We start from the raw sequence: 22,299 nt of genomic DNA on the forward strand, positions 1-22,299 counted from the left end.
TCATACCAAAGACTATAAAAATGGGACCCATTACCTCCCTGCTTGACACCCCGCATCAAGGGTTGGAATTGGGGGTTAAATCACCAAAAAGTATATTCCCAGGCGTGGTCACCGCTGCTGCTCACTGCTCCCCTCACCTCCCAGGGGTGATTAAGGGTGATGGGTCAAATGCAGAGAATAATTTCGCCACACCTAGTGTGTGTGTGATAATCATGGGTACTTTAACTTTAATTTTAACTTGATATGTGTGCTCTTAAATAACTGTTTGTTAGCTACACAATTTACAATACAATACAATAAAAAGGCCACACTGGTTAACACTTGGAAATAATGAAAACAATATTTAGTTGAATAATTTTCCTCACAGGATTAATTAAGTTTCGATTTATAATTATGTACAGTATTTAAGAAAGCACTGGTCAACTTTGTTGTGTAGAGCACAGCTCCATATATTTGTGTCCTTTTTAAAGGTAGACCTACGATGATTCTAATCTACATTCAACACACTGTGTATTGAATATGCTTTGGTGGAGATTTTGCATAAATTCTATCTAAGTCTGTATGCAAACGGTTGGTGTGTGGAGGTGTTCCTTTTAGAATGCAAACAAACCCCTCCACTCTCCCCCTCACCAAAATCACTAGAATTTATCTTTTGAAAATGTACACTGTTAAATAGTTATCATTAAGATGAACATCTTCGCTATTTTTTTCCGACACGGTCCAAAACAATCTTCATAAACAGCGTACAGACTCATAAGTCACCACATTAGGTACACCTTGTGTGGTGCATCAAGGAAGCAGCATTTATCTCACTGCAAGTCGTACGTTGGTGTTATTGTGCGCATGCCACGATTAGATGAAAATAATACTTTATCCTACCTTTTCTTTTGTTTCCTCAAACCAGGCAGTATTATCGCAACAGCGTGGTAGTTTTTGTCTGAGTTTTGTAGCTAATACAACTTTGTAATGGTCAATGTTGACAAAACAGGCCCGTGGAAAATGCTGTGACAAATAAACACGAAAGTATTTATTTTATAGACATCAGAGCAGGCGGGAGGGCATGAGATGAGTCGGAATGACACACCAGGCTGCAGGTGACATTCTCACCTCAGCCGTGGAGGAAGAGGCTGGCCGACAACATATGCAAATTAAAATGCCCACATATGTAAGCCCGTCAATCTGTGATGTCACAAATGGCCCACTCTTTAAAAATGACTGCAAAACACTGCGTTTAAGCTTGCACCTTAATTGCATGAACCTTTTGATTTGACGCTTAGGTCCCCTACAATGTAAGTATAGATTTATTTTAATGGATTACATTTAAAAAAAGGAAAATGTCTTTACATTAAATTAAAACAAAAAAATTATGTTTATGTATTTGAATTAGCACAATATCTTGATTTCCATTCTATTTCCCTAATATTGTGCTACAGTTAAAATAATTTCAACATAGCACCTAAACACAATCGCTTTTTTTTCTTCGTAATATGCAATGATAGAAAAACAGCTAAAATATTCAATGGAATATATTTGCCATTGTGGATAAAATAAGAGATTAATGCAGAGCAGAATTGAATGTTAGAAAATGCAGAAATATTTGCGATGTTAATCTTTTGAGATGAGCACTTTGATAAAGTAATATTACCACTCATCAACCAGAATCCACAAACTGTATGTATGAATGGAACTTTTAGGGCCCGGTGGCAGCTGCTAGCCTTTCTGCTCGTCTGGACTAAAAGTGCCAGAAAATGGAATTTTGCAATCCACTCCTGAGGTCGTAGGAATTTTGTGAACCCCACATTTTTGCAGCAACAGTGTGCAAGGTGATGCTTGACGGAAACCCGAAAGACTAATGGACTTTAATTATTTCGAGCTGTGGTGTTACAGCATGTGACAATTGAAGGCCAAAAGTACTGGAAGTAATTGTCAGGGGTCAGACCACTGAAAGGACCCCCCAGCACCCATCAGCTGCTATCTACCATAACTTGGATGGATTCTTTGCATACCAAAGACGTATGTGTTTAACAATGAGTAAACACGTGATGACTTCATGTTTGGGTTTGCTTTTGTCTGAAAATGTTAGCAGGTTGGCAGATATTTTGAATCAACCACGACTGTATAGGCCACTCTGCTGCATGGTGGGTGGCAAAACTACACAACGACATAAAAAATATACCTAAAATATCACGACACCTAAACATAAAGGTGTGATTGTCCCTCAACATACGGAACATGACGGTTTTAGTTTCACCCAGGCCAACAGTGCCTACTTTTCAGGGTTAGGGTGTGGTTCTCAAAAATAATTGAAAACTGAAGGTGGTCTTTTGGGGTAGGATTATCACAAAAAGGCTGACGGAAACTAAATGTAAGATATCCAAGCATAACCTGACATTGAATATAAAAGAAAAGCAGACTATCTTAATGAAACTATTCTCAATTAAGATGAGAGATACCTATATGGTGAGTCCACCATCAACACACTGTACTTCAAAAATGTAGTGAATGTGCTATGGCCAAAGAGTATATTAAAGGAGCCATATGAAAGAATGTCATGTCAAGTCATCATTAAATGGCCCTGATATGTCAAAAGGCATTAATAAATCATGTTCTTTTCAAATACCTCTATAACCGATAACAGTAGTTCAGCCGAAATCTAATTATTGTTTTCATTTCAATGTCTCGCCCTTTACCGTTTGACCAATTAGAAAGTCCGTGAGTGTGTCACATCCAGGTTGCCAGTTACGCACCGCCCTCTTTGTCTGGCTACTGCCACTGGTAAAGTTACTAAATATGTCAGACCTTAGTAAATCTAAAATGTGTCGTTACGATTCTCAAATTATTCATGACAAAGCCAGGAACAAAACGAGGATTTATATCAGGTATGCCTTTGAAAGATGGAGACGATTTAAGGCGGAGAATATTTTTTCATCTGACGCCAAACTTGCTAATTTCCTCCTTGATAGGTGAGTCAGGCATTTATGTTTTCTTATTACTTGTAATAAATGGTAATGGACATTTTGTATGTAAACTAGATTGTCCAATGATCTTGTCTAAAAAAAGCTAGTATGTTTGTGCAACGAATGCTTAGTGTGATGCTTAGCATGCAAGCCCGGTCAATGACACATCGACATATAGGCTACTGGGGGAAATATATGCCCGTTAGCCTGAATGTCGATGTGTATTCGAACTGACAGGGCAAAATATATTTTCGACAAATAAAACCTATGTGGATATGGGTAGTGTCAGTGCCTATTTCATTCTCAATATGCTGATACGCTAAGGAAATGGGTTCCAACATTAGTATGGCTGTCATCATGGCAATGTGACATAATCACATGATAAAATAATAACTTATTTGTGTAGCCTATAGGCATACCTTGATAAAATGTCTCTTTAGTTTTGGGCGTACATTAGACTGCTAAGCATACTCTACTTATTTTCACCAGTATAACCATTGCTAGCGTTGGTTGTAGTTTGTTTTAGTCTTTGTTTTCTGATATTACTGACAAAAACCATATGATTGCCATTTGTTGTGATATTGTACGCAGGCATGACGCACTTCTTCCTAAAAATAGACTCATTTCTGTGTTAAATGTGTTGGTTAGAGATTTGTTATTGACAAAACGCTTGTCTATTCAGCTATTATGGTCCAGCAACTCAACCCCTAGTAAGAGACTGTGGAAGTTTGAAGTTCCTTGGAGTAGCCCAGTCGATCAAGCTTGATTCGGCTGCGTATCTGGCAACCTCAATCAAAGAGAGAGGGAGGGGACTACAGAATTTTGACCGTGATTGCAGTACTATTTCTGGACACTTTATTACATATGGCACCTTTAAATCATATAATGTATGTGTATATATTAGGGATGTCCGATAATGGCTTTTGCTGATATTCGATATTCCGATATTGTCCAACTCTTTAATTACCGATACCGATATCAACCGATATATACAGTCGTGGAATTAACACATTATTATGCCTAATTTGGACAACCGGGTATGGTGAAGATAAGGTCTTTTTTTAAAATATTAATAAAATAAAATAAGATAATTAAAATTAAAAAACATTTCTTGAATAAAAAAGAAAGTAAAACACTATAAAAACAGATACATAGAAACTAGTAATTAATGAAAATGAGTAAAATTAACTGTTAAAGGTTAGTACTATTAGTGGACCAGCAGCACGCACAATCATGTGTGCTTACGGACTGTATCCCTTGCAGACTGTATTGATATATATTGATATATAATGTAGGAACCACAATATTAATAACAGAAAGAAACAACCCTTTTGTGTGAATGAGTGTAAATGGGGGAGGGAGGTTTTTTGGGTTGGTGCACTCATTGTAAGTGTATCTTGTGTTTTTTATGTTGATTTAATAATTTAAAAAAAAACAAAAAAAAACAAAACATACCAATAATTTTAAAAAAACGATCCCGATAATTTCCAATATTACATGTTAAAGCATTTATCGGCCGATAATATCGGCCTGCTGATATTATGTCTAGTATATATATAGATAGTATATATATATATATATATATATATATATATATATATATATATATATATATATATATATATATATATATATATATATATATATATATATATATATACATAAGGATAAAAAAATACTATATTTTCCAAGAAATTAAAAGTTTAGGATTTGGTCACAACGCTGGGGTCCACCACGTTGCATTGCTCGCAGGTTGAACTGAAATAATTTGCTGCTTTAAGACAGCTGGGAATTAGAGCTTCGGCAACCTTATAGAGCCTTTATTTAACCAGATTAGAAACCCATTGAGATCAAGATCTCTTTCACAAGGGTGACCTGGCCAAGAGGTCAACAGCACATGTCACCTTAACGAGTTCAATGACCTGAATAAACTTGTGGTTCAGGGTAGCAGATTACTTTTCACGTGAAAACCTACAAAACCCGTTTCCATATGAGTTGGGAAATTCTGCTAGATGTAAATATAAATGGAATACAATGATTTGCAAACCATTTTCAACCCATATTCAACATATTTGATGTTCAAACTGATAAACTTTTTTTTTTTTTGCAAATAATCATTAACTTTAGAATTTGATGCCAGCAACACGTGACAAAGAAGTTGGGAAAGGTGGCAATAAATACTGATAACGTTGAGGAATGCTCATCAAACACTTATTTGGAACATCCCACAGGTGTGCAGGCAAATTGGGAACAGGTGGGTGCCATGATTGGGTATAAAAGTAGATTCCATGAAATGCTCAGCCATTCACAAACAAGGATGGAGTGAGGGTCACCACTTTGTCAATAAATGCGTGAGCAAATTGTTGAACAGTTTAAGAAAAACCTTTCTCAACCAGCTATTGCAAGGAATTTAGGGATTTCAACATCTACAGTCCGTAATATCATCAAAGGGTTCAGATAAGCTGGAGAAAGCCCGTGACCTTCGATCCCTCAGGCTGTACTGCATCAACAAGCGACATCAGTGTGTAAAGGATATCACCACATGGGCTCAGGAACACTTCAGAAACCCACTGTCAGTAACTACAGTTGGTCGCTACATCTGTAAGTGCAAGTTAAAACTCTCCTATGCAAGGCGAAAACCGTTTATCAACAACACCCAGAAACGCCGTCGGCTTCGCTGGGCCTGAGCTCATCTAAGATGGACTGATACAAAGTGGAAAAGTGTTCTGTGGTCTGACGAGTCCACATTTCAAATTGTTTTTGAAAACTGTGGATGTCGTGTCCTCCGGACCAAAGAGGAAAAGAACCATCCGGATTGTTATAGGCGCAAAGTTGAAAAGCCAGCATCTGTGATGGTATGGGGGTGTATTAGTGCCCAAGACATGGGTAACTTACCGTACACATCTGTGAAGGCGCCATTAATGCTGAAAGGTACATACAGGTTTTGGAGCAACATATGTTGCCATCCAAGCAACGTTACCATGGACGCCCCTGCTTATTTCAGCAAGACAATGCCAAGCTACGTGTTACATCAACGTGGCTTCATAGTAAAAGAGTGCGGGTACTAGACTGGCCTGCCTGTAGTCCAGACCTGTCTCCCATTGAAAATGTGTGGCACATTATGAAGCCTAAAATACCACAACGGAGACCCCCGGACTGTTGAACAACTTAAGCTGTACATCAAGCAAGAATGGGAAAGAATTCCACCTGAGAAGCTTAAAAAATGTGTCTCCTCAGTTCCCAAACGTTTACTGAGTGTTGTTAAAAGAAAAGGTGATGTAACACAGTGGTGAACATGCCCTTTCCCAACTACTTTGGCACGTGTTGCAGCCATGAAATTCTAAGTTAATTATTATTTGCAAAAAAAAAATAAAGTTTATGAGTTTGAACATCAAATATCGTGTCTTTGTAGTGCATTCAATTGAATATGGGTTGAAAAGGATCTGCAAATCATTGTATTCTGTTTATATTTACATCTAACTTTCGGTCTGCAACATTTTCATTTTCAATCTATGAGTGTACAACTGTTTGTTTATTTTGTTGACCATTGACCGAAGAAGAATAAACTATCATATGCCCCGTTCACATTGTTAACGATTTGATAAGTTGTGGTATAGAAAAAGAGACAGATTTTTTTAGTTGATCCCAATGAACACGGTTAGTCACCATGCTTGGTTGTGACACGTTCTGATGCGACTAAGTGCGATCGGCATGACAGAAATTTGATAATTTTTTAACTGTCCCAAATTTTTCTACGCTTCATGTCAAAGATCAGATGCAATAATGCGGTAATACTCTTTACCTTTCACCCCATGATGCCAAAGGTGGTTATAATCGAGATAGTGTGAACAGGGAATCAGAAAGTACATGGTCAGTTATACATTATTGCACAAACAATAAAAGGCCCACAAAATTGCTTACCCAACGAGCAGTCCTCGCCGTAAAAGGCCGCGTCGCAGACACATTGACCATCCACGCAGCGGCCGTTAGCGTTGCAGTCATTGGGACACTTCTGGATACTGCAGTCCTCGCCGGTGAAGTGCGGGAAGCACACACATTTTCCATCCCTACAATGGCCCTTGTCATTGCAGTTGGAAGGGCACATTAATTGGCCGCAATCGTCGCCTGTGTAGCCCTGATGGCAGACACATCTGCCATCCACGCAGCGGCCGTTGTCGTTGCACTCATCAGGGCAGGAGGACACTGAGCAATCTGGAGCTTCCCATCCTGGATAGCACAGGCAGCTGCATGTGTCACGTTGGTAGGTCCCGTGGCCACTGCAGCTTGTGTCCACACCTAAAGATGTACGATCGAGAACTTTGATTGTTAAAATACTGGTTCAGCTATTCATTTTGGGTCCTACCTGCAGTGCCACAGCATCCCTGAGAACATTGTGTCTTCAGGTAGTTGACTTCCTCCTCCAAGCCGTTCACTCTGTACAAGAGAGACTTGAAGGTCTCCGATTCCCCGCAGTCACATTTTGGTGACTGCAGCTTAATGTTGTGTCTGAAAATGATGTCATTCTCTCCGCTCTTTGTGCTTTCCAGCTGCAGACCTAGAGCATATCACCAAATACCATTAAATGGGAGTTAAGAGGCAGTGGTGTTTGTGTTTATTTTTAGACCTGTGTCATCCTGGTTTGGCACTTTACAGCCGGAGCCCCCTGGAACATCAATGTTATAGACATGGCTGAAGGTAACTTCTCGCTCAGGGGCTAAAGAGTCCACATTGCTGGCGACGCTGAAGTGTGACATGGTGCAGAGGAGGGCCAGAAGGGGCCTCCATAGGACTCTAGTGGTCATGGCTAAAGGATGAGATGAGAGAAAATTCCTTTTTCAGAGTTTTAGGTACTGTGCAAGCAATCACCATTGAACCAGTTGCTGTACCACTCAGCTATACTGTGTCATTAATTCAACGTGAAGTCATGCACCCTCTCTTTCATATAAGATAAGAATGCATAAAGAAATGTAATATTGCATCATTTTTCATTGCAATTACTTTCTGTTATATGTATAATATAATCACATGTTAGCAGTCTTCCAGATGTGTCGTCACATCTGACTGGACCTGCACAGTCGTGTCCTTTCAACTGGCGCTTTTTTTTTTTATAAACAAATGAGGAAATAATAGCTATTTACAATTACTTAATGTTCTTAAATTATCTGAATAAATCAAAACCACGACTTGTCCAGGGTGCACCCTGCTTTCCACCTGAGTACAGCTGGGATAGGCTCCAGCCCAACCGCCACCCCGAAGGGGACAAACGGTAGAAACTGGATGGATGTATGGAATCAAAACCATTGAGTCACACCGTCTTTGTCCGTGTGTGTGAGATGATGTCCTACCGGCAGGAAAGGGAATGGAAGCCTTGTCACCAAAGGAGTGCAGATCTTCACTTCTGCAGCGCTCCTCAATGATGTCATACTTTTTAGCCAAACTGATGTCATTGAACCCAAATCCCTGCTGTGGCTTCTAAGAGGAGGCTAATTACAAGCTCTCGGAAAATCAGAATCACATCATTATTTTAGAAGTGCTTTTTTTATGGCAGAACATGGGGAATGTTCTGGATTTCTGGAGTCTATTGATATACAAAACGTTTTAATATGATGTCTGAATGTTTAGTTATATTGGGCCTTGCTGTATGCTTGATATTCCACAACAAAGATAATAAGAATTCACATTTTATATGGATTTTTAGGGATAGGCAATAAGGCCTAATCTGCATTGTTATATACATTGCAGCCTCTTGTCATAGTGATATATAAACTATATCACTATATATGTGGCATAACCATTTTAAAACAGGTTACAAAGCCTCCTAATTTGGCTCCTGGTGTATGCGGTAACATATTGCATCATTTAATTTCCCGTTGTAGTTTTTTTATTGTATTGTTGTAGTTTTTTTTTTGTAAAATAGTTCTAGCTACACTTAAGTAATGTGATAAACACTTCCTCTGCTGACCACAGAACGTTCCTCCACAAGGTCTTATCTTTGTCCATGTGATGTCAGATGAAACAAAAATTGAGCTGTTTGGCCACAATATAAATATGTTTGGAGGAGAAAAGGTAAAGGCCTTTAATCTCAGGAACACCACACCTACCGTCAAGCATGGTGGTGGTAGTATTATGCTCTGGGCCTGTTGGAATGGAACTGGTGCTTTACAGAGAGTAAATGGGACAGTGAAAAAGGAGGATTACCTCCAAATTCTTCAGGACAACCAAAAATCATCAGCCCCGAGGTTGGGTCTTGGGCGCAGTTGGGTGTTCCAACAGGACAATGACCCCAAACACACGTCAAAGGTGGTAAAGGAATGGCTAAATCAGGCTAGAATTAAGGTTTTTGAATGGCCTTCCCAAAGTCCTGACTTAAACGTGTGGACAATGCTGAAGAAACAAGTCCATGTCAGAAAACAAACAAATTTAGCTGAACTGCACCAATTTTGTCAAGAGGAGTGGTCAAAAATTAAACGAGAAGCTTGTGGATGGCTACCAAAAGTGCCTTATTGCAGTGAAACTTGCCAAGGGACATGTAACCAAATATTAACATTGCTGTATGTATACTTTTGACCCAACAGATTTGGTTACATTTTCAGTAGACCCATAATAAATTCATAAAAGAACCAAACTTCATGAATGTTTTTTGTGGCCAACAAGTATGTGCTCCCATCACTCTATCACAAAAACATAAGAGTTGTAGAAATTATTGGAAACTCAAGACAGCCATGACATTATGTTCAAGTGTATGTAAACTATATATGCAAATATATATATATATATATATATATGTATATATATATATCTAATATCTAATCAAAGGTAACTTTTTTGTATTTAGGCTATTAAATGTCCCACAAATAACACATTTTACATTGAACAAGACCACGTTCAACGAATCATAATAAGCAACTGACCTTCGTCAGATGCTCATAATTAGTAATTAATAACAAAGATTATTATTCAATTACTCAGTAGTTATTAATAATAATGTTAATAATTACTCAGTAATTATTAATTACTGAGTAGAACTGGAATGTGTCATAATACAGAAGTGTTGTCCGACTGTTTTTGTGGCTGAGTCAAGTGTGTGATGCAAGTAAAAAAGAGTGAGCGGCTGCTGTCAATGTGACACATCATTTGTTTGTTTTGGTGTGATTACAACAGAAAGTGACCAGTTTAGTTAAATAGTAGTTTTGTTCCTGATGTTGTTTTGGTGTAGTTAGTCGACAGTAATCAGTTTTGCTCAATAAAATGATTGTTGATGCACTGTACCCCATTCTCCTCCTTAAAACGCCTCGTTTGACGTCCTCATTGTTTTATTTGTTGTGACCATCCATCCATCCATTTTCTACCGCGTATTCCTTTCGGGGTCGTGGGGGGCGCTGGAGCCTATCTCAGCTACAATCGTGCGGAAAGCGAGGTACACCCTGGACAAGTCACAGAAGGGTACGAGTGATCGCAAAGAGATCAATGTGATAATGGTTGAATATGACAACCAGAAATAGAACCAGAAATGTAAGCAGTAGCGATAACATAGTAAACTGCCACACATCTATTGTATGTATTCTATTATAGGGTAAGCATTTTTAGTCTAGTTTTGTATACCGCGGTTCATTTCTTTTTTACACAGGTAGGGATGTTACTCACAAGCATTCATTGTTATCCTTTGTTTACTATGCCGCGTCCCAGTTCATTGGCGGGTTACACCGTCACATTATTTACATAGCTGGCACCAACTACTGTATTGCCATCTGCCCGCGGTGGAAACACAAGCCTGGGGGTGTTCGCCCTTCCAAACCATACTGTGGTGAACCGAACTGTACTGCTTTGTGGAAACAGATCTGGATCCGTTCAAACACAAGTAACATGTAGCCACTGGTGTAATTGCAGTTGGTCAAGAGGTTTGGCGGCTGTGGGGGTGATCCAAGTCATGATATCACTTTTTCGTGACCCAATGTGGCAGTCAGCACATAGACTTTAGTTGGTGTTTCATGTAAAGATGGTGAGGAAAATGAAGCAAGCGAAGTAAGTGGACTAAGGACGATGTGTTTGTGGATGATAGACAGACGCTCTACAGTATAGCTTCCATACATGTGGAGGGTTTTATTTGATGCTTGCTGCCTTTTAGGTCTTTTTCTTTGTTCCTCTAACGCCATGGTATTTTCATTTGAGCAAGGGGCTCCAAAGAGAAGGAGGAGATACAGATAGGAAAATATGGAAATATATATATAGTCATATGAAAAAAATACAGTAGTATCTCAGTTTTCATTTGTAATCTGTTCCAAAGGCCTAGACCGGGGGTCAGCAACCTGCGGCTCTTTAGTGCTGCCCTAGTGGCTCCCTTGGAGCCTTTTTAAAAATGGATTGAAAATGGAAAAAGATGGGGGAAAATATTTTTTTTGTTTTAGAACAAACATGACACAAACCTTTCCAATTGTTAGAAAGCCCACTGTTTAATGTTTGTGTGTATGCTTCACTGATGAGAGTATTTGGTGAACATCGTTTTGTCCTACTAATTTCGGCGGTTCTTGAAGTCACCATAGTGTGGACCATGTGACCAACAGTTTGTTTACATGTAAAATCTTCCACTCCTTCTTTGTCTCATTTTGTCCACCAAAAGTTTCATGCTGTGCGTGAATGCACAAAGGTGCGCTTTTGTTGATGTTATTGACTTGTTGGAATCAGGCATATTTGGTCAGTGCAAGACTGCAAGCTAATCAATGCTAACATGCTATTTAGGCTAGCTGTATGTACATATTGCATCATTATGCCTCATTTGTAGGTATATTTGAGCTAATTTAATATATTTTACTTTTATCCTCTTTGTATATAATTTAGTTTTGCATGTCTCATGACACATTATCTGTATGTAATATTGGCTGCATTTCAGTTGTGTGTGTGCTTTGTTGTTCCAGACCACAGCAAACATTACCTAGCTTGCCAAAAATTGTAATAACCGCCTGCCATTCCCTTTAACTTGGACACACACATATATACCTTTGGCCATTAAAAGCCGGTAATTTCCAGGCGTCATCTCACCTTCTGATAGCTTCTGATTTACTAATGGTTTCTAATGTTGTAAAAATGTGCAGAATAAATATTACATTTCAACATTTCTGTCAACAAAGATTTGCTTCAGCCTGTGACACATAGTCATTTTGATAGTAGGCTATTATAGCTAATATAGACACTTATGTCATGTGTTGGCTCCATTATAAGATTTACTGTATATACAGCTTTTCATTTTTTGTGGCTCCAGACAGATTTGTTTTTTGTATTTTTGGTCCAACGTTCAACGTTTTTGGTTGCCGACCCCTGGCTTAGACAAAGACTGAGTTGATTAAGAAATAATGCAAATCCAAACAGTCTGCTCACCCAAAAAAATCTAAAAACAAACCAGTGATGGGCAATATCAAGTTACATGTATCTTAGCTACTATTAAACCCTTGTCACGAGGTAGCTTACATCAAAGCTACAAGCTACACAGACAGAAAAAGGACTGCAAATCCAAGCCAAGAAAATTACAGAGAAAATGAAATGACCAGGGTGAATGAGAATGTCCGTACTTACAGAGAAAATCCATGATGATTGGTTGGTGTTCGTATGAGTCACAACTGGCTAAGGTTGGGGTGAAACATTACTGATTGAATAGAAGCAAGATAAGGCGGGTCATCAAAACCAGGAAGCAAAATCGTAACAGACACGCACTCATGTCACATGACGACGAGGGAGTCGGAGACAGAGGGACGCTTCAACCTGACGACTCAAAAAAAATAATAATAATTTGAAAATTAGATCTGACTTTTTCTTTACTGATGAAGACAACGTCCAAGCCACAACAATGTGTGTTCTTGACCATATTTAGACAAGTGTATGTGCCCCAAACCTTAGTTTTTAGTTAACTGTAAACCAAAATCATAACTGCTCTCTTCATCTAAGATGTTCAACACAAATTTGGGGACACACAGCAAGGTGAGTTCACTTCATGAAAAGTTTTCCCTACACGTGACCATTACCAACTGTTAAGTCATTCCTTTTTTGTCAAGATATAGATGTATGCTGGGTTTTTTTCTTAGTTTATTTACCGTAGGCAGAGACAATTAATAACATTATAGTGGTGGGTCAAAGAAAAGGTAAACAAAAATAATACATACAGTGAAGTACAGGGACCTTTGAGTTGAGTTTGAGTTTATTTCGAACATGCAAGCATACAACATGGTGCATCACAATTTCCAGTTTCTCTTTTCAACATGTTCGAAAAGGAGTAGAAAGAAGCAGAGTTTATTTAATCCTATCCCATTTCTTTTACATAACAGTTGCTAAAACTTTTGTTCACTTCCTTTTCTCAATTTATTCACAATATACTCCATAAGTAATCACAATAAAAATAAATAAATAAATAATAATTGGTGAAGTAGGTTATATTTCATATGATGAGATAAGTAAAATTATTTTGAGAGTGAAAGAATGGATGAATTAAATAAATTCAGAATGTTTATCATGGTTCTTCTTCTTTGTACTTTGTAAACACTTTAAGTTTGAAGAGTTTCTTGAAGTGCATCATATTAGTACATTGTTTGATTGCTTTGCTTAATCCATTCCATAATTGAATTCCACATACTGATATACTGAAGGTCTTAAGTGTTGTATGTTCGTACAAATGTTTTAAATTACATTTTTCTCTGAGATTATATTTCTCCTCTTTTTTTTGAGAAGAATTGTTGTATATTCTTGGGTAGCAGGTTATAGTTTGCTTTGTGTATAATTTTAGCTGTTTGCAAATTCACTATGTCGTGAGGTAGTTAGAGGTAGTTGTAGGATGTCCCCAGCTAAATGACAGATAGTTAATAGTAATGCACCCTTATTGGGTCCATTTGTACACTCTCAGTTACATTAACATTGACATTATACATGTGGGCCCATAAATATAAATGCAGTCTGTAGCTTAATGCATGTCATACTGGAGGTCAAATATACATATGTACCGTATTTTTCGGACTATCAGTCGCAGTTTTTTTCATAGTTTGGCCGGGGGTGCGACTTATACTCAGGAGCAACTTATGTGTGAAATTATTAACACATTACCGTAAAATATCAAATAATATTATTTAGTTAATTCACGTAAGAGACTAGATTTCATGGGATTTAGCGATTAGGAGTGACAGATTGTTTGGTAAAAGTATAGCATGTTCTATATGTTATAGTTATTTGAATGACTCTTACCATAATATGTTACGTTAACATACCAGGCACGTTCTCAGTTGGTTATTTATGCGCCATATAACGTACACTTATTCAGCCTGTTGTTCACTATTCTTTATTTATTTTAAATTAACTTTCAAATGTCTATTCTTGGTGTTGGGTTTTATCAAATACATTTCCCCCAAAAATGCGACTTATATCCAGTGTGACTTATATATATATTTTTTCCTTCTTTATTATGCATTTTCGGCCGGTGCGACTTATACTCCAGTGCGACTTATACTACGAAAAATATGTGATGTATGTATATATATATGTATGTATGTAGCAAGTTACTTTTGCCCTGTAGCTTGTAGTGTAGCTTGCTACAATTCACAGGGGATAGCTTCCCCTGCAGCTTAGCTACATTTAATCGAGAGTAACTTGTAACTTAGCTTCGTACAATTTCCAAGTAGCTTGCCCATCACTGACACAAACCATGTTTACGAAATAATAATTTTAGTTTAACATACAGAAAACAACACGAAATACAAATAAATCACCAATTAAATGGATAAATGCACATTTAATATCTCTATCTTTTATTGAAGACTCTTGCTGGCGGAGCCATGCGGACGCGACCTCCATACTACAGTGGTACCTCAACTTAAGAGCGATGCCAGAACTTGTAACTCACAACACTCGTATCACAAAAGTTGGTGGATCCGTGGTATATGCCTGCAGAGAGAGGCAGTGACTGGAGAGGGACGGTAAAGCCCTTTCAGCCTGGCTCAAGTGTTCTCAAACGTAGTTATAAATTCCTTCCTGACAATAACTCCTTCTCCGTGTGAAAGCGGCACTATCTCAAGTGGCCTGTGAAATGTATGTTGTCAGCATGTGCTGTGTGCTGGCCCCCAAAAAGACAATGTTTACTGCATTGTGTGTGTGGCCACAGTGTCTGGATCTACAGACGTGACGAGTGGTGACAGACGCCGGTGTGTTTGTGTGCGTATGCTCTCACAACTTTGGAAGCTGTGAACGCACAAACAGTGAAAGGCAAGCAAACAAAAGCAGACGTTTCTTACAAATAACAAATACGTGCAGGGCGATCCGTCAGACGTCGGAACAAAAGACTGACTGTTTCGCCAGCTTTCTGCAAACCTCAACGAGGGTGGTTTGTCAAAGGTGAACTGCAAGGACATCACTTAATGCGCATCTGCGAATGTTGAAATGTTGGTGTTTCCCTTTCCTTCCTCTTTCATAGCTCGATGTCAGCAGGGGTGCTGCACACTGTGGAAACCAATGACAGGGCCCCGAATCTCCAGCCGCAAGCCCGTCAGACAGAGCAGGCGATTTAAAAACGTTTATCATCCAAGGGCAACAGGGCGGCCAGGTGAAAACCTAAGAGCAAGGGGAAATAAAGCTCCTGAGCTGCAGATGCCAGGCTTCCATGAAAGCCACCGCATTATGCGGCCTGAAAATCTCTTTTATAAGCCGCCTACTCAGGGATGTGGGTCTCTCTGTCTCCCCTTCTCACCAGTGTTGAGCATGGCTGAAGGCCCACATCTGGAAGTCATTTCCAGGGCTTCTGTAGGTCCCCTGAGCCATGCACAGTAGCATTAAATGTAAATCTACTGGCTCAGCAGTCCCGGGTGAATCAAACCTGCTCTTTGTTGCTAGAAATATTTACCATTTTTGGTGTTAGCACCTTAAGGGAAATGAGTCTTGACAGGCCTAAAAAGATTTTCTCCGACACAATGAGGCTATTAACTGGATATTCACATCATAAATAACAGTCTCATTTCACATAAAAATTAAAGTCCATCATAGCTGTATGGTAACTTTTTTAAGAACTGTCTTTGATTTATGAGTAATATTTCAAAATGTCAACTACATACACTTTATAAAAGCATCCGCCCTCGCAATTGATGGATTGTATTGCTTATATTGTACTGAGCTTTTTTTGAGTCACTTGTCTAGTTTTATGTTTATTATGATACATTTCCGCATTTTTTATCACTTGTCACTAGGGATGTCCTATAATATCGGACTGCCGATATTATCGGCCGATAAATGCTTTAAAATGTAATATCGGAAATTATCAGTATCGGTTTCAAAATGATCGGTATCGGTTTCAAAAAGGGGCAGCACGTTGGCAGAGGGGTTTGTGCGTCTGCCTCACAATACGAAGGTCCTGAGTAGTCTTGGGTTCAATCCCGGGCTCGGGATCTTTCTGTGTGGAGTTTGCATGTTCTCCCCGTGACTGCGTGGGTTCCCTCCAGGTACTCCGGCTTCCTCCCACCTCCAAAGACATGCACCTGGGGATAGGTTGATTGGCAACACTAAATTGGCCCTAGTGTGTGAATGTGAGTGTGAATGTTGTCTGTCTATCTGTGTTGGCCCTGCGATGAGGTGGCGACTTGTCCAGGGTGTACCCCGCCTTCCGCCCGATTGTAGCTGAGATAGGCTCCAGCGCCCCCCGCGACCCCAAAGGGAATCAGCGGTAGAAAATGGATGGATGGGTTTCAAAAAGTAAAATGTATGACTTTTTAAAACGCCGCTGTGTACACGGACATAGGGAGAAGTACAGAGCGCCAATAAACCTTAAAGGCACTTCCTTTGTATGCCGGCCCAGTCACATAATATCTACGGCTTTTCACACACACAAGTGAATGCAATGCATACTTGATCAACAGCCATACAGGTCACACTGAGGGTGGCCGTATAAACAACGTTAACACTGTTACAAATATGCGCCACACTGTGAATCCACACCAAACAAGAATGACAAACACATTTCGGGAGAACATTCGCACCGTAACACAACATAAACACAACAGAACAAATACCCAGAACCCCTTGCAGCACTAACTCTTCCAGGATGCTACAATATACACCCCCCGCTACCCCCTTCCAAAAACCCCACCCCCCCCAACCCCACCCACCTCAACCTCCTCATGCTCTCTCAGGGAGAGCATGTGTCAAATACCAAGCTGCTGTTTTGAGGCATGTTTAAAAAAAAATAATGCACTTTGTGACTTCAATAATAAATATGGCAGTGCCATGTTGGCATTTTTTTCCATAACTTGAGTTGATTTGTTTTGGAAAACCTTGTTACATTGTTTAATGCATCCAGCGCGGCATCACAACAAAATTAGGCATAATAATGTGTTAATTCCACGACTGTATATATCGATATCGGAATCGGTAATGAAGAGTTGGACAATATCGAAATATCGGATATCGGCAAAAAAGCCACTATCGGACATCTCTACTTGTAACAACTGTAGATATGGGAATCGAAAACCAGTTCCTGTTCAGAACTGGCTCCCAGTGTATCCATTCCTTGGAATCGCTTGCCATATTTTCAAACCATTCCCTTAACGATTCCTCCGGGCGGGAATGACGTCATTACGCATTGTGCATATTGAAGTCAGACAGGTGCCGGAAACGTTCCAAAATTTGGCTACATTTTACGAGAAAAGATTGCAACAGCACTACTTGTAATAATTGCAAATGTGCTATTTCATCAAGAGAAGGACATACGAGCAATATGCTGAAACATTTGAACGCATATAATGCAATAACTACAAGAGAATGCCGCGTTTTTGAACCGCGCCAATCTTATCCCAGTCATCTGGCGTAAATAAAACAGGTATTATTAACTCACACCGCCCATAATGTTAGGGCCATTTGCCGAGTTGTCAAAGCTGCTTTTACTTGTTTAACTTAAACGAACGTCTTCTCATTTAGATGAGCATGACGAGAGACCGACTCTGAGTGGCTACGAGGCTGGCAGTTGTCACGCCAGTTCGCGTCTCGCATTTCACCGCACAGTGACTCAGGCCAGGATTTACTAATGTTACCGAGCAGTGACTAAGTTTGTGGTTAAAAGCTTGCACACATTTGCCGGAGTAGATGCTCCTGATTTTCGGTATGTGAATGTTCAACTGTAATCAGAGAAAAGTTGCATATTTTCCTCAGGGTTTTCACATTCAGTCCCATTATATAGGTGAAACTCAAAAAATGTGAATATGCTGTAAAAGTCCATTCATGTCAGCAATTCAACATCAAATGTGAAACTATTATGTGATATTAACTCATCAGATCAGAAACCGAATTAGAAGTACTTTATTAATCTCCGAGGGGAAATTAAGATTTTCAGCACAATCCCATTCAAGATCAGACAAACATTACAAGGAGACAGAACAGGATTGCTGACGGGTCTGGTCTGCCAACTTCCGTTGCCCCTTACAAAAAAGGTGAGAAACAGGTCAACGGTGGGGGGGGGGAGTAAAAATAATAAAATATTCAGTCTAAACCAGGGCCCTGAGAGAGGGTCCAGACTGAGGCCAGGGAAAAAGACAACTCATAGCCATAGCACACATAAACATGTGTGTAAGAGGGAAACATCAAAGATCATTAACGACATTAAAAGAGCAGAGCTGATGCAACCAGCTGCCACTCCAGCAGTGCCACTTCTACACTTAGCCACAAAAGTAAAACAACAAAAAAAACTAAAAATGATCAACCAATAATATACATTGCGCACACACGATTGCACCATGCATAGACAAGCAACCAAAAAAAAACATAATTTCAACACCCACACACACTGTAGTGGCCTCTGCGGTGCTCCACGCCATCGTCTGCTGCGGTGGGGGTGAGCATGGCCAGAGACAGGAGCAGACCCAACAAAGCAACCAAGATTATTTGTATTACATGCAAAGTGAGATATGTCAAGCCTTTGTTTATTATTATATTAACAATTTTGAGCGTATGTCATGTATTAGTTTCACCTTGTAGATCTAAACAACAATCATTATGAAAGACATGACGACAAATGTATTTTTTCGTTATGAATTCTGTCTATTAAACAAATGCGTTCAAAAGTCTGCTTACAATGGAGCCTATGAGAGTCGTTATATTCTGCCTATAAATGCCCTTAAAAAACATTCAAACACCTCCATTGAGGTTTTATGTACATGCTGTAAGTATATATGTAATGTGGTAACGGGCACATTAACAATAACATTTAATATTTACCGGTATCATTAGAAGCATACGTGGCGCATTAATTTAAAAAATGCATCCCAACGTTCGCTTCTTTTCCCACTGCATCACTGATTTCTGCTCACTGCAGACTTCATGAGCGTCAATGAACCTAATAAAACATCACTTACTGTACAATGTCTGCTGTCATTAGGATACGGACTAATAGAACATTGTTATAGTCTTGTTTTTGATGAAAATGTACTCATAATTCTCGCAAGGAAAAGGGGCGTGGACGCAAGCGTCTTTTCGTGTTCGTTCTAGCCATTTCCAGTTCTAAATTAGCTGTCAAAGTGTACCAACTTTGACAGATTAAATCCTCAATCTTCTACTATCCAGGTGAGAGACATTATTTATGATCTATGATAAACTTTCACGAGCAAAGGAAACGAGGACGCACCCTACAACTCGATGATGTAAACCAGGGGTCCCCAAACTACGGCCCGTTAGCGTCCAAAATCCGGCCCGCCAAAAGTCCCAAGTAAAAAAAAAAAAAAATTATATATATATATATATATATTTTTATTTTTTATTTATTTATTTATTTATTTATTTTTTTTTTTATTATTTTTTTTTTTTTATCCTAGCCGCCAAATTTTTTTTGGGGACCCCTGATGTAAACATCTTCACACACACTAGTGATCACGGCGCCGCTATCAATAGTTTGTCTGCATTAGTGCTTACAATAACAATATGACTAATACTTGGTTAATATTCAAGTCATGAAATGTATATGGAGTATTGTTGGCGCTTTTTTGATAGTTTGTTTTTAATTGGATTTTATGAGCGGAATAAAGGACCTCCCTTCGACTCAGCTGTAAGCTGACTTTTATTTACGAGTTAGAATGCATTAAAAAAAAAATACATCCGTCGTCATGATTGTGGACGATAGGCAAAATTCCAAAAGAAGTGCAGTTCCCCTTTAAGAACTTACTGTTGGCATTGTAAGGTCACGTTACTTCTAAACTACACAAAATTGATATTAATGCACCTGTTCTCTCTTTTTTTCCAAATAAGAATCAATAAAAGAACCGAATAGTTAAACAGAATCGAAAGTGGAATCAGAACCGGAAAGATATTTAAAATTCTCATCCCTACTTATAACCTTCTGTGGTGGCAGCACAAAAAACATGACAAGGGAAAAAGCAAAACAAACTTTTAGATGGAGTATTACAAGATTTGCAAACGTCACAAATGAGCATGGTTTGACTTTTAAGATGTTTTTTGTCCCCCCCCAAAAAAATCAGATTTTTCAAGTCCAAATAGTACAATTTTAGGGTATTTGTCTTTATGTTGTCCATTGTGCTGACATTAACTTTCAGCAGAATATACAGAATTTAATAACATGGTATATTTTACAGTGGGGTAAAATTTGCATGTACCACTTCTTAGCATCATGAGACGAGTAAAATATTGGAGGATGCTTTGTAGTTCTACAACCACTGTCAATTGCAATCGCAAAAATGTACACATGTATAAAACAATATATTTTCAAAATAATACTTTCTGAGAGTCTTAATCAATACTGAGCATCATAAAGAATTGCACGCAATTTTACTACACATCTTGTATTATATCATCATATATTGTGATGTTTGTGCAAATAGTTCATTGCATTTCAAGTAATGTTGATCAAATATGCAATTTGGTATGCATTTGAAATTTAAATAAATTACTAAATAAAATCATAAAAAAACAACACATATATATATATATATATATATATATATATATACTTCTTTAAACTCATATGCTCAGTAATAGTAGTAAATACAACTCACAATAACTGATATCTTACCCTTAGTCGTAGGAATCCTCCTTTGGCACCTGTTGACGACTGTGGGTCAATGAATCAAAGAGCGCCACACCACTGGTGACTTTCTCTCTCTCTCTCTCTCTCTCTCTCTGCTTCACTTGTTAAACACACTTCCCAATTGCCTTCAGGCCAATGGGCAGTTATTTGGGAGTGTACCCTTGCTGCTGCTCTTGGAATCCCACAAGTAGAGAAGGAGGGAAATGAGGAGATGAGTTGTGAGCCGTTTTTAATGTTTTTTTTATTGTATTTTTCTTTATGTCCCTACGGTAATCAGGCTCAACCTCACCTTTCCTTCATCACGGCACTTTCCCTACCTTTCCATAATATTTGTCTTCTGTAAGTTATTTATGGCAGCAGAGGAAGAGGGGGTGAAAATAATGTGTTCAGCAGGGAAAAAAAAGGTAATAAGACTGGATAAATACAAGAAAGAAAGCCAAGAAAAAAGTAATTTAGACTAAGAGTCAAAGGGGAGAGCTTATATTTAAGATCATTATGAGAACAAATGTAGCTTGTGACACCTTCACTGTTTACTTAAGACCCCTTTGTGTCAAGGTTGGTTATACTTTACACTGACAGGAAGTATGTGTCTAAATATATTTTAGAGGGATTCACATTTCTATTGGCTGGCGGGTTAAGGAAGGTGTTAGGTGGGGTTGTTTTTAGAATAAAAATTATGGTAGAAGAAGACAAAAAGTGCTATATTTTGGCTCATTTTATATTGTTCGTAATGGAATAGAAGAATCTCTCTAATTGTTCTGAACTCGTGTTTCAATGGCCATGGCAAGAGGTCTGCATGGATGTAACTCAACTTCCCGAAGCTGACGCCAGTGTGTGTTCTGGCGAGACATGCCACCCATTGGAATTTACGACCCCCTGCATCTGTGCTTGCGTATTAATCCAAGTAATGCGGAAATATAATTATGCATTGACTTTTACACACGAGTACAATCGTGACACAATACATATATGTATATATATATATATATATATATATATAATGTATGTATGTATGTGTATATATATATATGTATGTGTATATATATATGTAGGTATATATATATATATGTATGTATATATATGTATGTATATATGTGTATAAGTGTATATATGTATATATATATGTATATATACAGTATATGTGTATATATATATGTGTATATGTATATATTTTTGTATATATGTATATATATATACTGTATGTGTATATGTATATATGTGTGTATATATATGTATGTATATGTATGTATATATGTGTATATGTATATATGTGTATATATGTATGTGTATATATTTGTA

General features: G+C 38.4%; 1 protein-coding gene across 1 annotated transcript in view; it reads right to left on the minus strand.

The window, feature by feature from the left end:
- The window catches only part of tnn (tenascin N), a 51,398-nt gene extending 30,335 nt beyond the window's left edge, over positions 1–21,063 (minus strand). Inside the window, exons 1-4 of the mRNA XM_061979389.2 lie at positions 20,986–21,063; positions 7,582–7,761; positions 7,321–7,512; positions 6,879–7,253 (exon numbers count right to left, since the gene is read on the minus strand). Of these exons, the coding sequence (XP_061835373.2) occupies positions 6,879–7,253; positions 7,321–7,512; positions 7,582–7,759 (745 nt within the window). The 5' untranslated portion in view covers positions 7,760–7,761; positions 20,986–21,063. The remainder of the gene's footprint in view (positions 1–6,878; positions 7,254–7,320; positions 7,513–7,581; positions 7,762–20,985) is intronic.
- Between the last annotated feature and the right edge of the window lie 1,236 nt (positions 21,064–22,299).

Source organism: Nerophis lumbriciformis, linkage group LG19 (assembly GCF_033978685.3).
Source record: "Nerophis lumbriciformis linkage group LG19, RoL_Nlum_v2.1, whole genome shotgun sequence".
Lineage (NCBI taxonomy): Eukaryota > Metazoa > Chordata > Actinopteri > Syngnathiformes > Syngnathidae > Nerophis > Nerophis lumbriciformis.